Source organism: Apteryx rowi, unplaced genomic scaffold (genome assembly GCF_003343035.1).
Source record: "Apteryx rowi isolate R43461 unplaced genomic scaffold, aptRow1 scaffold_905, whole genome shotgun sequence".
NCBI classification, from domain to species: domain Eukaryota; kingdom Metazoa; phylum Chordata; class Aves; order Apterygiformes; family Apterygidae; genus Apteryx; species Apteryx rowi.
The window spans coordinates 131,743-148,271 of record NW_020451211.1 but is presented as its reverse complement, the minus strand read 5'-3'; the positions used below and the strand labels follow the sequence as shown (position 1 = coordinate 148,271).

General features: G+C 38.0%; 1 protein-coding gene across 2 annotated transcripts in view; it reads right to left on the bottom strand.

The window, feature by feature from the left end:
- PRRG1 (proline rich and Gla domain 1) overlaps positions 1–16,529 on the bottom strand; it is a 37,601-nt gene that overhangs the window by 5,283 nt on the left and 15,789 nt on the right. For both annotated transcript variants that reach the window (XM_026091485.1, XM_026091486.1), the window contains 2 exons: positions 13,910–13,959; positions 8,339–8,499 (listed from right to left, as the gene is read on the bottom strand). In XM_026091485.1, coding sequence (XP_025947270.1) covers positions 8,339–8,499; positions 13,910–13,919 — 171 coding nt within the window. In that variant the 5' untranslated portion in view covers positions 13,920–13,959. The remainder of the gene's footprint in view (positions 1–8,338; positions 8,500–13,909; positions 13,960–16,529) is intronic.

Here is a 16,529-nt window from a genome sequence, read left to right as displayed (position 1 = left end):
TTTAGGACTGCTGCCACATGAACACCATTAAATAGATATCACCAACACATTGATCTCTGAGGCAGCTTGAGTCCAGAAGCAGTTTTGCCCCTCTAGTGTGGGGACTGAGCTTGCCCTGCGCAAAACCAGAGCCAGGACAGCAGGTGCAAAACACATGCTCACAACATTTTAGGTTCAGAATTTACTAAGTTTAAGAGCAACACCACATGAACTTGCCAAGTCATTTCACATATGAACAAAACAGTCCCCTGAGAACCCACACAGCTAGGACAAGTGTCTAATAAGTTGCATTAAATCACCAGCTATCGTGAGCATCCTTTCTATTTATTAGATTAGTTCTTCATGTAGCCACACTCAGTGCAAGTATTTTAAGAAATAGTTTGTTTCTTTAATTTTTACAGCAAACTGGAATCAAACATGTTCTCTGAATTCCAAGGCTTAACATCACAAGCAAGTCTTCATTGTGCCTCTTTTTGATAAAGCAGAGGTCCAAATCATCTAGATTAAGCCAGGCAGCATGGACTCCAAAGTAAACAAGTTGTGGAAGACAGACTAATCTCCCTAAATGCTTCTCTCTAAACCTAAGAGATCATGTATACTAGGTCATGTGAGAGAAGCGTTTGCTGTATGATATGGGGAGGGGGTATCCTACATGACATGGGGCTGGCTCCAGCACTAAACAACTGTTGGCAGACACACTCTGCTTTTGAGCAGTTTCTTTTGAGCAGAGATACGCTCCACAACCGCTTCTTAACATTTCTCTTTCATGTGAGATGCTGTTAATCACACCCAGGGTGGTATATCATATTTCAGGCTGCCTTCTGCCTAGGGCGCAGGCAACCATTGGGGAAGAGAGGTAAAAGCAGGGAGACAGACAAAGTCTAATGCAAGCTCCACGCTGAATACTGAAGACTTAACAGGTCTGAATAGACAAAATAAAAGCAACAAAAAAGTAATTATAAGTTTAAAAAAAAAAGTACACACCACATTATTTTTTCTTGTAGTGTCACTCAAAAAGAAAATCAAGATTTGCTTAACCAGAGTCAGCYGTGATTAGATTATTAACAACTCTAGCACAAATGACAGAGTAGAATTTTGCAACAGATGGGAATAATTCTGAAACTATGGGAAGAAGAGGGAAACATAGACCATACCTTTAAAAGGTTGAAAAAAAAGAAGAGTTGGAGAATTACAGAATTGTCTGTTTTGACTTCAATTCCCAGATACATACTTCAAATAATATACTATTTGTCATCCCCATGGCTTTTACAAATACCTCACTAAATATTCAAGGGTCCACGTCAAACCAGAGGAATGCTTTATCAAGTTATGCAAAGTTCGGTCACAGTTTCAGTACCATACAATATTTTCATTAATGATGGGAAGAAAAAGTTTGGTTATTATACATGGTGTTGACACCAAAACGGAGTGGAAAGCATCAGAATTCAAAACAAACTTGAAAAATCTGAGCTGTCAACTCCATTTATCTTTATTGAAATTTCTTAAGCAAGAATATTTAGCCATTCACACACAGGACAGAGAGCGATTGTATATAGCAGCTGAACGGAAACCAACAATGCCATTCCTCCAACACTATGGCAAATTCTGTACTGGAATTACAAGCAGTAATATTGTCCGTTAGACACATGAAAGAGTCAAAGACTCTCAGCACATTTCAAAAAAATCCTGAATTCTGCTTGGAAGCAGGTTTTTGGTTTGTTTTTACTATCTAATCAACCATGAAGAGAAACAGGATCAAAGTTATCCTTACACATCTACTGCCTCCACGGCCTTGATGAGCACCTTACCCTCAATGCTACACTTGAAGAGGAAAACCTGCCTTGATAGCTCATCTCAATTGACTGAAAAGCAAAGATACTTCCTGCGCAACTTTATAGTACCTGCAGATTTGATAAGATTCTTCCTTGCAGATTCACGGAAGCTGGCTTTTTTGTGTGTGGGGGGAGCAATGTTTTATCATCGCCTATCCTCTGTCTTGCCCAGCACTACTACAGTCCAAAGGGAGCATGCACAAGCTTCTCCAGATGTTTCCTCTTCCCCCTTGCGTGGAAGATACTGAAATATGAGGACAGACAGCAATACGGTCTGGCCAGAGGAGGGATCTGGAATACACTTCGACACAGACTTCAAACATGAGAAGAAAGTTAGAGCATGTGCACATCCCTTTAGGCACCTCACAGGCCAAAAGGGCCTCTGTATCAAATGGTTGGGGCTACACATTCACACCATGGATGTGCATGTGAACAAACACTCTCAGAAGGATCTTGGGGCTGTTGTAAAGCATCCAGTAGGGAATATGTCTGTGAAAGATGAGGAATACTTAATTATCCATTTAGAATTAAGAGAAAAATGAAAAGAAGCTTTGTTACTGGCAAACAATTTTTCAAAGATAAAGGCTGAAACCAGAAAGTGCATTTAAATGATTATCTGCACTTCTCTGTCAGAAGACACTTTAAGACAAAGCTAGTACATGTGAATGCCAAATAGTCAAATAGTGTGGGTCCATACTGAAAAATGACTGTACAAATGGTTACAAGGGACTCCATCCACTGTTTGTCAGTGAATCCCAGATCAACTGTGCTGATTTTAAAAGAACATATTTAAGTGGAAAAAACTAACATTAAAAAAAAGAAAATTTTTTTAAAGATCACCAGACAACTAGGAAGATCTGTGACACCTCTTTCCTTTCCATCTGGTCTGAATACATCTAACTAGATCTTTAGCTGAAATAAGTATTAAATATATTCTTAACTTAAAAAAAAAAAAAAACAACCAACCAAAAAAAAAAAAAAAAGACAAAGGTTCATTTGGATTATTATTGCTATTATTTCTACTGGAAGCAAGCTTTCCACTTCACTGTTTTGCTACCTCAGCAGCACCAAAGGAGTAAAACAATACAATGGTTGTTTTTGAGGCCAAATTTACCAAGATTTACTGAAAGACTGCAAATATACTAAGCAAGGATGTATCATTTTAAAGGCTCCATAGAGGAGAAAAGTACTTTTGACGAAAATGAACAAAACGGTTTTCCCTTGTTAATGTATTTTTTTTGTTGGAGTAACCTTACATTGGAGAATAAACTGTGGATGGCATTTTAGTAAATGTTTCTCCATGTTACTGTCAGCTTAACTCTACCTGCTGGAGAAAACGTCTCTGCAGCTTCTTCAGAAAACTGAAATACCAGCATTTCTTCTCTTCACTCTGCCACATGGCAAAGCAGCAGCAAAGCTGTTTTTCTCAGAATGGCAGGCAGTTAGTTCAGAAAGGGGGGGGGGGGGCCTGTGTGTGTATGGAAAGTGTTCAAGTTAATGGTGTGACCAGACAGATGCATAAAGACCTTAAGTAAGAGTTTAAACTGCCTCAAGGATGAAAGTATAGCATCTATTTCCGTTTACAAGCAAGGCAAAGCAAATATCAAGACACTTTAGAGCCCCTCAAAATTATAGCACTTCAGTTCTAAGTCTACCTTACAAAGATAGAGGAAAAGCGTTTTGTACACGGGTAAAAGATATTAAGAAACAAACTTGTTTAGTCCAAAAAAAAAAAAAAAGGCCCCCAAAACAAAAACAACAACAAAAAATTTGCTTTAAATTTTCCTCATCAAAAAAAGAAAAACAAGATGTACCAAATACAAGCTTTCCAGCTTGCATTTTTTCAAGCTAAATAGCAAAGAGAACCACAAAGACTGTTAGTTCCAGACAGAATTAGCAGGAACCACAAGAAACTAATACTTTCAAGTTCAAGTTACTCAAACTCAGCTTCCAAGCAGCTTCCCCTCTGCTCTGCCATCCCACAACTATGCTACATTGTAAAGTGAAGGCACACCAGGAGTTTAAGCCACCTGGCCAAGTCAAATAATGCCCATAGCTAAACAAAAACATGGAGAACTCTGATGAATTTGCACAGTGCAAAGACTCTTACAAACTGCTGTGAAAAAAAGGGGGGGGGGGGAGGAAAAGCCCCAAACCCAGCAAATAGTTGTAGAATTAATAGAGAAAGTTAAAAAGTAATTTAAAAGTTGGAAATCTTACACCAAATACCCCTTTCGTAGTTGCCAATCTCTTAATCCGATAACAAAAAGGACTTTCTTTCTGCTTCACAGAATTATTAACTCATGATTTATGAGGACACTTCAGTAATCATTTACCCTAAAGCACTGCCTAGCTGGGAATACAAGGCGTACATGCCCTTAAAAGGCTGAAAAACTAAGTAAAGTAGGCTACAGAACCAGATAACTGCAATGGAAGACCGAGAAAACATCTAACGTATATTCCCGCCAAGAACCACTTTTCTGCATGTTTCTTATTGCTTATGCAAGTGCAGTTTGAAACAACAACAACCCCCCCCCCAACAATCTCTCAAGGGCATCACACATAGAAGGGCAATTACGGCCAATTTGCCAGTTAAAACTTTTTCAGTGCATTTCTAATACTTTACTATCATTATCTATTCAGAATACAGTCAGTGTTTAGCCAACTAGATCTGCACACCAAACCAAATACGTGATCCACATGAAAGTTAAGGAGAGTGACACCATGCTGAGCATGTGAACTGAGGCCTTTACTACGTTCTGGCAGCCTGAAGCAACTCCTGGTCAATGTTCTGACTTGTTTTAAAGGCAGACTAACAATATGCCAATTACAAAAGTGCTTGGTATTCAGTAGGTAGAGGATACACTCACTTGCCGTTATTGCTTTGTTTGCATCTGCAAGGCTGTTTTCATCTAGTCTGCCCTCAATTTCAGGTGGCAGGAAAAAAAAAAAAAATCATCTCTTCTCTGCCAGATAAATATCCAGCATTCAGAATTAGACACATACTGATGCTAAAAGCCTTATTTAATCAAATCACTTCAGTGCTGGTGCTGACAAGTTTTGGGTTGCTTGCTAAGCTTTTTATTTTTTTTTATATCTCTATCTCTCTCTTTTTCTATATAGGGGGTGGAGGCGGGAGAAAGAGCTATACAGAGGACCTTGCAGTTTCTGCAGTATTCAAAGTAAGAATTTGTGGGAAATAGGGAACACTTGCAAATAGAGAGCTGTGACTGTTACAACTTCTTTTTAAATGGCAATGGAGCATAATTTTTTGAAAAATAAGAATTAATGGAAGTAAAACAAACATCAGTGCTGAAGTCGCATCAAGATATTTTGCACATTAACCTTAAAACAAATCCGAGTCTCACAACAACCTTTGACAACTGGCCAATGACCACACACAATGCTACCAATTCTGCAGACTACAGGTATTACATATAAATAGCTTTACAGGTCAGCCCTAAGGTCCATCTAGGCCACTCTTTTCTCTCTGACAATCAATAGGGGTTGCCAAAGGAGAGTACAAGCACAAGCAGATAGTGATACTCTCCCAATTTCCACATATTTCAAGAACTTCATTAGCTAAAGCTGGTCCCTTTCATTCAGTAATCCTGGACTGATTTATCTTCCATTCATTTATGCCATTCTTGTCTTAACCTTACAAGCTTCTAGCATCCAAGACATCTTGTGGCACGGCAGTCCACAGCTCTCCTACTTGTTGTCAGAAGAAGGGCTTCTGTTTGCTTTGAATATGCACCTTCTGTTTCCTTTGATGCCCTCTTTGCTCTCCTATCAGAAGGATGGCAGGTGACTGCCATCATGATCTCTGCTCAGTCTCTTCACGCTCCTCACAGACATCTGTCACATCTTCCCTGATTTAATTCTTTTCCAATCTAATTGTTATTATAGAAGTCTTTTCATATCTTTGATCAACTGTCACCCTTCTCTGGGCCTTATTTAGCTTCTGCATCGCTTTCTAAGAGCTAGGGAGACCAGAACCGTACACTGTACATTCAAGATGCAGGTGCAACGGCATAATTATGTTCTCCATTTCAGGCCCTATTCCTTTCCTAGGATTCTTAGCATTCAGTTTGCTTTTTTTCCTCTTTTGACTGCTGAGCATTAATTTCAAGTTTTCACAGATTCTCTAGAAACTCGGATCTTGTTCCTGAGTTCAGTTCAGAGTCAATCATACGTATAAAATGAGGAATGTTTCCTCTTCCCCGTTACTTCACATTTGTCAACACTGAATTTCTCATTCTATTTTATCCACCCGGTATCAGGAAGTACTGTAAATTCTTCCCTGTTGGCTCTACTCTTTACTTTCCTAACAGTTATTATCTTCATTAACTTTATAATTTTGAATAAGATTTCTGAACGTACCAAACAGCACAAAATCCCCAAGCCCACACAACATTAAAGGCACTCAGTATTTCAGTGACAACTATGTATGTATCCCCAACATATACAATGCAGCCAGGACACAGAAGTTAAGTCTTACTAAATGACTGTAGGGATGGATACAGCTGGGGGACAATGGACTACATAAAGCACAAGTAAAGGAGGCTGGTCAGGCATGACTGCAGGTGCCTAAGGATGGTACATTAGCAAGCCATCAAAAGCAGAACAAAGAAGCTAGGGAACAAGGAGACAGTAAAAGAAATGGATGATGGGCCATGGACTTTACTGAGAATTTCCTCTGCACTGTGACAGGGAAAGGCTGTGGCAAGATGGGAAAAATAACTGTTTCTACTTTATTGTTTCTCAAGTACCTCCTGCCATGGAAACACCATCTACCAAAAAACAGAATGCTCCCAAAGATTTAAGAGAGAAAAACAAGCTGAATTGAGAGGCAACATGTTTAGGTTATGCCTGCACTAGTAGCTTGAACTTCTCATACTACTTAAGCAAAAGCAATATTGTGTTAAAATTTTATGCAAGTTGTGTCATGGTATGTGCTAGCTTTCATTACATGATGAGCTGTCACTAGGAATCACCACACCAAGCAGAGGTTGGGCGGTAAAAGCATGTGTGTGCATGCACTTTAAATGTCAGAATGAAGAAGCTTTGAAGAGACACCACATGATCTACTGCTTCATTTTAATAAATAAGAAAGTTCTTCATTCCAGCCTTCCATCCCCCTAGGTATGACCTCCAATGAAAAGATGCCAAGTATTTCAAATGTTGAATATGCCTTTACCATGGACAGCAATTTCTGATGTAGCCACTGAAGAGTGAAATAACATAATCCTTGCAAATTACGAAAGAAGTCTATAATGTTCCGTGTGCCATCCTGCCCATTAATCCATAGACCTGCATGTACAATTTCCCTGTGCAGAAACACACAACAGATGGATGCTTTTTTTGAAAAGAAGTTTTCTGAGTGACACTTCTTGGCAGCTGTTATTTATTTTAGATTTATCCCAAAATTCAGCCCCAGTTTCATCCAGGTCTCTCTCACATTAAAAAAATATATTTTTGAGTGTATTGCATTAAATATGTCAGGTGCCACAACTAAAAACCTGTGTGCTGTTTTTATTTGTTGGGAGGCAACTTAAAATATATTGGGTATGATCTGCAGATATTGCTGCAGGGCCACTGGTCCACAAGCTTCTTAGAACACTGGTTTTGCTAATTCAAAGTGCCAAGTATCCTCCTGGCATATTGCAAACTTCTGCATGCAGACTTATGCAACAATTCTGTGTGGCCAGTATCTGCTTTAGCAGAAAAGTCCACTGAAATCAACAAATTACTGCTCTTGCGTAACATATGGCAACATTGAAATTCTTATGCTTGCACTGTTTAAGAGCAGTGCTGCTTGTCAAGACTGTCTGGGAGCCTGCAGATGTTAACTTCAAGAAAGTCACTTCTCTTCCTGCAAATTTTTAGACTATTAATAGTCCGAGCACCAAACACTTAGGCTAGCTACACCAGCACATAGGATTCAAAGGCATATTTTAAAAGGAATGCTTTGAGTTCCTCACTCATTTCATGTGAATATATTCAATAAACAAGCTGTTCCATGAGCAATGGAATAAATGAAGATTTGTTAAAATAAAAGCCGCAATCCCATGATTTCTTCCATGCAAGACAGCAGCAGCTGTGATATCTAGGTCAGACCTAAGTGTGTGATGATAGGAGAACCAGTACACATGTCATTTGGCTAAGTGTTACCGCAAAACAGAATGGATAACGACAGTTTTGTCCACTTGAGGAAAAGTGGGTGTATTACTTTAGGTTCCTTTTCTTCCCAGCTGCCAATTTTCACAGAATTTGTAAGAGCTTAATTATCTCTGAGACTCTGCTCCCTTTCAAATTTGGTTTAACTGGACAAAAGATTCAAAAGTTATTACTCTGCAGTCTATCCCTCTCCACTGTGCAAACCTCATTTGCTTAAAGAATCAGGCCAAAAAGAAAAACAAATGTAGCGTAATGTTGGAAAGCACATGACCATTTAGCATACCTAACAGTTTAGTGTTAATGCATGCATATACACCAAAACATACCGTCTTTTCCTCATTTTCAAAAGCTTCTCTTGCTTCTTCATAGGTACAGATTTCTTCTCGGCATTCATGCTCTATATCACCTTGCTTTAATTCTTCCAAAAATCTGTTGGCTCTTGGGTATCTTTTTAACACAGAATTGGCCTTGGCCTCTGTTAGAAACACTGAATAAGATGAAAGATAACAAAAGTCACTTCTAATATATCCAAAACTTTTAAAGTATCCAAAACTTCATGGTAAAATTGCTCAAAGAAAATGTGCTTCTGGGGGAAAAAGGAAAAAAAAAAAGGGAGGACCTTGAAAAAGTTAACATGATAAAAGATCTCTCCAATTTTTTCCCACTAATTATAGAAAATCTAGGCAGGAATATTTATTACCATAATGTTGTAAATACGACAGACCTCAATTCAGCATCCCATTTCTGTATTAGAAAGCACTCAGGATCACTTTAAAATTTTTACTTCAGGATTTAAAACCTGTGCCCAAGAAGAGTACTCAGAGAGACAAGCACATGCTCAAGTGATGTCTTAAACTAAGGTGACAGACAATAAACAATACTTGCTTGTGAACACTTCAGAAAAATACTGGCAATTGCCTCAGTGCATCACAGCCTGAATGCTCAGAAGTTTTTGAAGATATAAGTATTTCTGAATATTATCCAGCCACAGTCATATGGTAAAAGAGTTGCATTTATTGAAGTTTAAGTCTAACTCATATATATTTGCTTAAGCAATTTTGAAGCTGGTTTTCTACTTTCACTTCAGAAGTGTCAACCCTGAAACAGCGATGTGAAATCAGGGAGCGGAGAAAGAAAGAAAAAGGAAGGAATACCTTATTCCATTTTCCTGAATCATCTGCATAAAACCTATCTTAATATAGCATTGTTTTACAATTGTAAGGACTTATTCCTCAGGAACCTAGAGTGTTATTCAGTGAATCAAAGAAAAAAAGGGGAGGGAGACTCCCCGAAGTTCTGACATAGGTATTCTTCATTTGCTTTCCTTAGTAACATTTCTGGGGTGTTGTTTTCTGTTYAAAGAAAGCTGGGAGTAATCTCATCTTCTGACCTTCCATCTTCCCTCAACTTCCCTGACCAATGATTTTTACAGTAACATAAAACTGGAACACTCCAAAGTCTGGAGGACAGAATAACTCCCAAATTATGTCTGCAGTGTATGATGCAGAAATTCTTCAGCTATTTCAGGCGAGGAAGCAAGAAAATCACATCTATGAGACACTGTTCATGGACTGTGACTGCTTACAGCTGGGGCTAATTAGTTCAATGCACTGCCATACTTGCATACTTGTACTGTTTTCCTGATCTATGCTACCATCTCTGCATTGGTTCATTTAGAGCTAGCTTGGGAACCTCCAACACACCATGAAGACAGACTCTCACTGTCTGCAGAACAACAGAGACTGACTTGTTATACTGATTTGAAATGATTTATCTATGATTTTATGTGAATTAAAGTTTGCTGTGTTTTTTCTTAAATAATTGTATTTTAAATATTAAAAAAAGAAAGGCAGCAAGGCTATAAAGATGAGCTCTATATTCTTTTGCTTTCTTACAGGTTAGGCATGGTGACATTTTTCAGCAAGGAGGCTACTATCATAATGAGGCTGATCTACTGACCTATTTTACATTAATTTCAGTTTGCTCAGTATCTGTTGTGTACTCACTTTATAAGTCATTAAACTTTGTCATCTTCCTTTTGCAAAAGATTAAATATTTGAAGATTAAACTCAGTGATACCAGTCATTCTTATGCTTTCAGTTGAATACATGATTCAGGCACAAAGCTGTGTGAGAGCCAGGTATTTACAAAATAACCTGCTACATGCAAAACTAACCACTTTTACACATATAATTACCAGGTACATATATGCACCACACAGATTACACTATTAGTCATGCTGACAGTGCATACAACTCTACAATCGCACTTGCTGCAATTTTGGTTTTCTATAGCACTGCAACTCAGCACATGGGCACTTTCCACTGTGCAAGTCCACTGAATAAATGAAGTATGAAGTGATGTTCAAAAATCTCTTCCAAAGAAGACAGACAGCTTCTTTCAATTTCCCACACAATTCCCCTGACTCGCCCTCTAAGCAAAGGCCTGAAAAACGGCTTTCTTTCAACATGCCTGAGCGATCACCTAAATGCAATGTGATTAAGGATTTGTCCACATCAGGAGACTTGCACTCAACCATGTACAGGGATGAACTTCCAGTGCTCTACCTACTGACCAACTCCTCCTGTGGGCACTCCTGAAGTGGAACAAGCTACAGCCTAGACACTCTTAGGAGTATCCATATGTGGAGTCACTGAAGAGCAGATAATGCACTATAAATCAACAGTTTCCCTTCCTTCAGCAGATGAGACCTAGGGAATGTCATTTCACAGGTGGAACAAGTCCCTGAAAAAAGCAATGAGAGCAACTATTATAATTTTGGATTGTGTGCAGAGGGAAAAAGGACTGAAGAGGAAAACACAAGCAGCCAAAAATACAATGATGTAAAACTACCAGCTCTCAGAAGCAATATGCAAATCTCTGTTTCTACATGCTGTTGTCAATTTACCAAAAAAGCAAATTGAGAATGAAGGTTTAAAAGCTGCAATGTCATACAATATTGTGTTCATTATACATTAGGATGAGTTTCTAGGTAATACTTTAGTATTCCAAGAAGAACTAAGTGTACATCTCTGCTTCAAAACATGCTGAAGAACAGCAAAACATTAAAATAATTCAATATTCACGAATGGCCAATATATGACTATCTTAAAAAAAAAAGAAAAAAAAAGAACACTTTATTTTGCAGTCCATATTCAGAAAGGGTCTCTAGTCTCTCAAGCTACAGTATGGAAACCCACACATCAGAGACAAAAAGGCCCAATGAAGAGAATAAAGTGCACAGTATATTAATTCTGAAGGAATCTGATAAATCTTGTGATTAGTCCAGATCAGGAATTGCTTTTGACCCTGCAAGACTACAAAAATGAAGCAAAACTGCTTATATGTTTGTTTTGATTTGGTATTTTTAATGCTTCACAGACTCCTGATGGCTTTAAATCCTTATTCAGAAATCAACACAAATGTAGCAGGGAAACAAAAAACACACCACACACTTATCGAAGCAATCTTGATGGGGGTACTGATCGAAAGATATTGATTTAATGAGAATCAGTCATTGCCTGATGAATCACCTAAAAAGAGATAATGGAACCATAATGTAGAAACCACTAACTTCTTAGTATTCCATGACCACCACAACGTAGACATTCAGTTGTAATTGCACAGAAGCATGTAAAAAAACTCTGTGTTGGATGCCCATCTAGCCAGGCTACAGTGTGGCTGAATTCACTATGGCTAGTACTATGGAGCTCAAGATGATCAGGGAAAAATTACACATGGCAAAAATAAAGTATGGAGCAAGATTAAACCTAATTACTAACTTTGTTAAGGAGTTAACTAACAAATCCAGGATAAGGAAAAATCAAAGTTACGGTTTTGGTGTTATGTAAGATAGCCACAAAACAAAAAATTTTAAATCCTTTCATCTCCCCCCTCCCCCTTATTTTTTTGATAGAATATCTATGTAGATGTACAACTACCAAATCTGATGCACTGGAACACATATTTATTTCTTCAAACATGTTTGCCCTCGGTGCTCTCTGTGTGCAAGTAATACTTGGCTTTTAGAGAGTTTTTATGCATCAGAAAGCTACAGAAACACCATTTCAAAGTCTTAGTTATGAGTTACTATTATTAAAGGGCATTATATAGTCAGCTCAATTTATTATACATTCCCAGGGAAACTTGTGTGCAATCATAATAGCAAATAGAAATTCAATCTGAAACAAACAAAAAAGTCGCTAAAAGATGTACTTGTAAATTATGAAAATATGGAGCGTACATTTTGCTTTATACCCCACCTATCTCAAAACCTCCTACAAAGTTTAAAAAAAGCATAACATCATGTGTGGTACCGAGCCTGTCTTCCTCCAGGAGTTGCATGGTTGAATGCATGTCTGCCTAATTTCATCCTATACTTATAATAGTTACTTTTATAGCCTCTAGAGTCTGCAAGATCTCCCATCAAAAACTTGGCCCAAGCAGTAATGCTCACAACATTTATGCAAGCGCTACAGGTAACAAGGCAGCGTCCTCACAAGAAGTGAGGCAGACATCTGACACTGAATTATACTGGAAACAGGTCTAAATTATTTTCCAGATTATCCAATCACACTTTTTACTAAAAGCAGTTTCTTAAACTCCTGTCACTACAGTGTGTTTGGTGCACTATGAAAGTCACCATCTCAAATCACAGACAGAACCTACAACAAAATTTTCTATTAAAAGGAAATTACAGTTCTTGATGAGCTCTGGAGATCTGTTCTCATCCCTTATGAGATGAGGCTCAGACCTACCACTGCCTGCTAAGTCTCTAAGCATTCTTTAATGCTTAAGAGGAGGAAGACCAGAGAAAGGAAGAAGTGGGACTTTGGATCAAGGAAGTCCAAGAAAATATATCTAAAAAAACCCCCAAAAAACAAAAAAACAACCCCCCCCCAAAAAACCAGCATTCCATACTCCATAACAAAGAATACTAACAGAGCACACTTCTTTTTTCAATATTCCCACTCCTCCAGCCCCCAAATGCAAGCAATACCATCAAATAGCTTGAGTACATGCAGAAGGATTTAGCTTGCCATAGCCCTTTCTCTTTCCACACACTTATTCTTCCCGTAACATCTTCAAAAGATTTAGGCAAGGACGTAAGTGTAACATGAAAGTGGAAAAATATATCTGAGCCCTGCCAACTGATGCTGTCACAGCCAAAGAAAAGAGGCTTCAATCTTTAGTGATAGAAGAAGCAGGAAGCAGCAGTGTAGAAAAGTCTCTCGGTACACAATAATGTTGGAGAAGCAAAGCCCAGGGCATTTTGGGCACCAAAGTTTTCTGTAAATGCTCTGATGAGAACATTACCCAGCTTCCCCTTCCCTGCCTCCTTACCAAGTACACTAAAAACAACACCAAATACTAGAAATAAACATTTCATTTTAAATTAGAAGCTGCAGCTACTGGTAAATTTGAATTTTTCTGCAGAGTACCTTGATTAAACTATTTAGCTTGCATAGGGGAGAAAAGAGAAGAGTCTTCTGAGCATTAACATTCAAAGTTTCAAAAGTGATTCGTGCTCTGAGATCCTGGAGTTACCTGGGTAAGTTTAGGAACAGTTAAATTAAAATATGGAAGGCTGGAAAGTCACCCATACACTCTTCGTTCTGGAGCCAGCTTTCACAGGTCCATGAATAAGTTTATGGAGTTTATTATTATAGCCTGTGTATAGTACCTATGTCAGAACAACAGTACAATTTTAATTCCAATTCAGTTTCATGTGAGCAAAAATCTACCCCATATGTAACACCAAAAGCATTTCACTAGCAGAGGATATTTTTCACATGAACTGATAGGGATTTTGAGGGGAGGACATCCTGCAGGTGTGTTAATACTGACTTTGATGGAGAATAAAGTATGCGCATTCATCACTAAGTTAACAAACTTACCACTGTCCATGATGATTACTGTCAAGGCGTGGAACTTGCAAATATCAAGCCTGTTAACAAAAGAGAAAAAGTCCTGTTGAGTTTGTGAATTATGATTAATAGAGAAAAGTTTCTCTTGAATCCCAATAATATTATATAAATGCTGGAAGACTCTGTGGTCAAGATTAATCCCTCTTTTGAAATGTACCACTTTGCATACAAACCAATTTCAGTAGTATAGAAAGAATATCTAGCAGAGAATAACTCTTGTGAAATGGTGAAAGCTTTATGCTTTTTTTTTAAAGCTTTCCTTATTTAGATCATGCAAAAACATTGATATGAAATAGAATGTGCATATCATTTTCAACTGATCTGCAACCTCTGCTTTACCTAATCTAACATGAAAGGTATTACACTCTCCACTATAATTACTTATACTTTAACCAAGGCATATAATTCACTCTGCAGAGCACACCAAGTTAGCACATTACCTTTAGCTATGGATCAGATTTTCAAAATCAGAATAAACACATGCAAATCCATTCAGAGTCTGTTAGTGATTAAAACAGGATGGCTGCATAAAGTTCAAGGGCAGAACAAGACCTGTGATTTGGCAAAGGAACTTGCAATACATGTGAGCATCCCAGCCTACAAGAGCCTACATGTATTTTATACCTCATCTTGGAAGGAGAACAGAGAAGAGATGCTCTCAGTCAAGAAAGGACCAGGAACGAAGCTCATTGCACCAACCAGGCAGAAAGCCAACAAGAACCACACCTGAAGGCAGCAATAGTTGTGGGGAGGGAAATGCTATCAAGGGCTAGAGGCAAGGGCAGAGAATAGATTGTTGAGGGACTGTTTTAGGTTTCTTGAAGTCTTCATTAGTACGAGGAAAGTTAACAAAATAAAAGCTTTCAAAGGAGCAGAAAGGTGCAGCTGTCTCACTAAGTGGGTAGATCACCACATGAGGTTAAAGTTTTTTTTATTAATAAATTACCAGCTCCCAAAGGTTAGCATTAGTTCCACTTCAGAGACCTGGCTATACATCAACATACTGTACCATACTAATGTCCTCATTCTCTTTTTGAAAATACACACTGAATTTTATCTTTGATGCAGACATCATTCTAAAGTTTAGCTCAATATACAAGAATAAAGCCCACAAAATCCTACATTAATTTTAACAGAAGACATGCAGTTATTCTGGTATAAATGTAGTTAGGGTACAGCTGTATTCAGCTATTCAGGAGGGGAAGCATGCTGTAAGATATCTTTATTTGAGGATAACTACATTAACAATAGATCTCATACTAGTTTTTTTTTTTTTTAAAAAGGAAAGAATTAGGCTTGCTAATCAAAATGCATATATTAACATAAAAATCTATATGAAGCCCAGACCTAAGTTTCCTTATTTACAAATGACTGAGGAATTTATACTGTACTGTAGGCCTAGTGTATTTTTTCACTAATTTAAAACGAGGAGGGTTGGTTGGTTTGTTTTTAAACAACATGGAAACCTCGCAGAAGGAAATACAATCTAGGTAACGTATATATTTGTCACTGATGTGGCTTACTCAAGGATGGCCCCATGGGCCTGGCATATAAGTTTTTGTTTACATCTTATCAAAACCAGTCTGAAAAGTTATTTATTATTATTCCAAAATAAAAGAAAAAAATGAAAACTATAATATATGTATCTGAAATAAAGAAGCCTTTAAAACCCATTCCATAAATTCATATATACATTACTTGTTTAGGTATTTTTTCCTTGAAGCCTGGATTTCACTTCTAAATAACATGCTCATTCTATTGTGCAATGCAAAAAGACAGCATTTTATTTGCTTTCATGGTACAGTACTGGGCTGAGCAGGAATAGAAATCAAACACAATCAGCTGAAATGTGATTTATCCTTTTTCTTTTTCTTTTTTATACTCCAGTCCTATTGGTTCTACCTCATCTTGTGCAAGATGTTAGCTCCAAAACCCACTCCTCTTTAACCTGCAATCTTCAGTAGCAAGCAGATGCACAGCTCTTCCTCCTTGCCCGACCCTGGCAGAAACACTGTGTCAAGGGAGGTACCTGAACCTTCATTCTATTAGCTAGCAGTTTTCAAGGGGAGGGCTTCAGAAGAACTTCTGTCCCTCCTTTAACAAACATATATACTGCAAGAAGACTAAAATAAGCATGCTCTGCCTTGTGAGACTGGTCTTTTCTGAAGGAAAACACAAGAAATTGTTTACTTCTTCCTTTCCCCCCCAATACCCTCCTTGTACTTGGTGTATTGTTTTCTACAGCTATTTCAGCTTATTCATGCAAGATGAGCACAAACTTTCTGTAAGGAAGTGGTAAGTGTGCACAAAAGCTAACTGGACAACAAAGAGGGCAAGTTAGACTTCCAGCATGCTCCTTCCAACACTAACTTGTCATGCAAGAACAGACTGCAGTACCTGCAAGGAATGCCACTGAAGTGAATGGAGACATGCATTCATATTCATTACATAAAGACATCCCTGTCTATTAATAAAATTGTAGCATTAGGACTAAAAAACATGTTAGGTGGGGGAGCAGGCAAGTTCATCAAATCTGCATAAAGATAAATAAGTGCTAATAAACAGTGAAGATTAAAGCACTCTTAGTGCA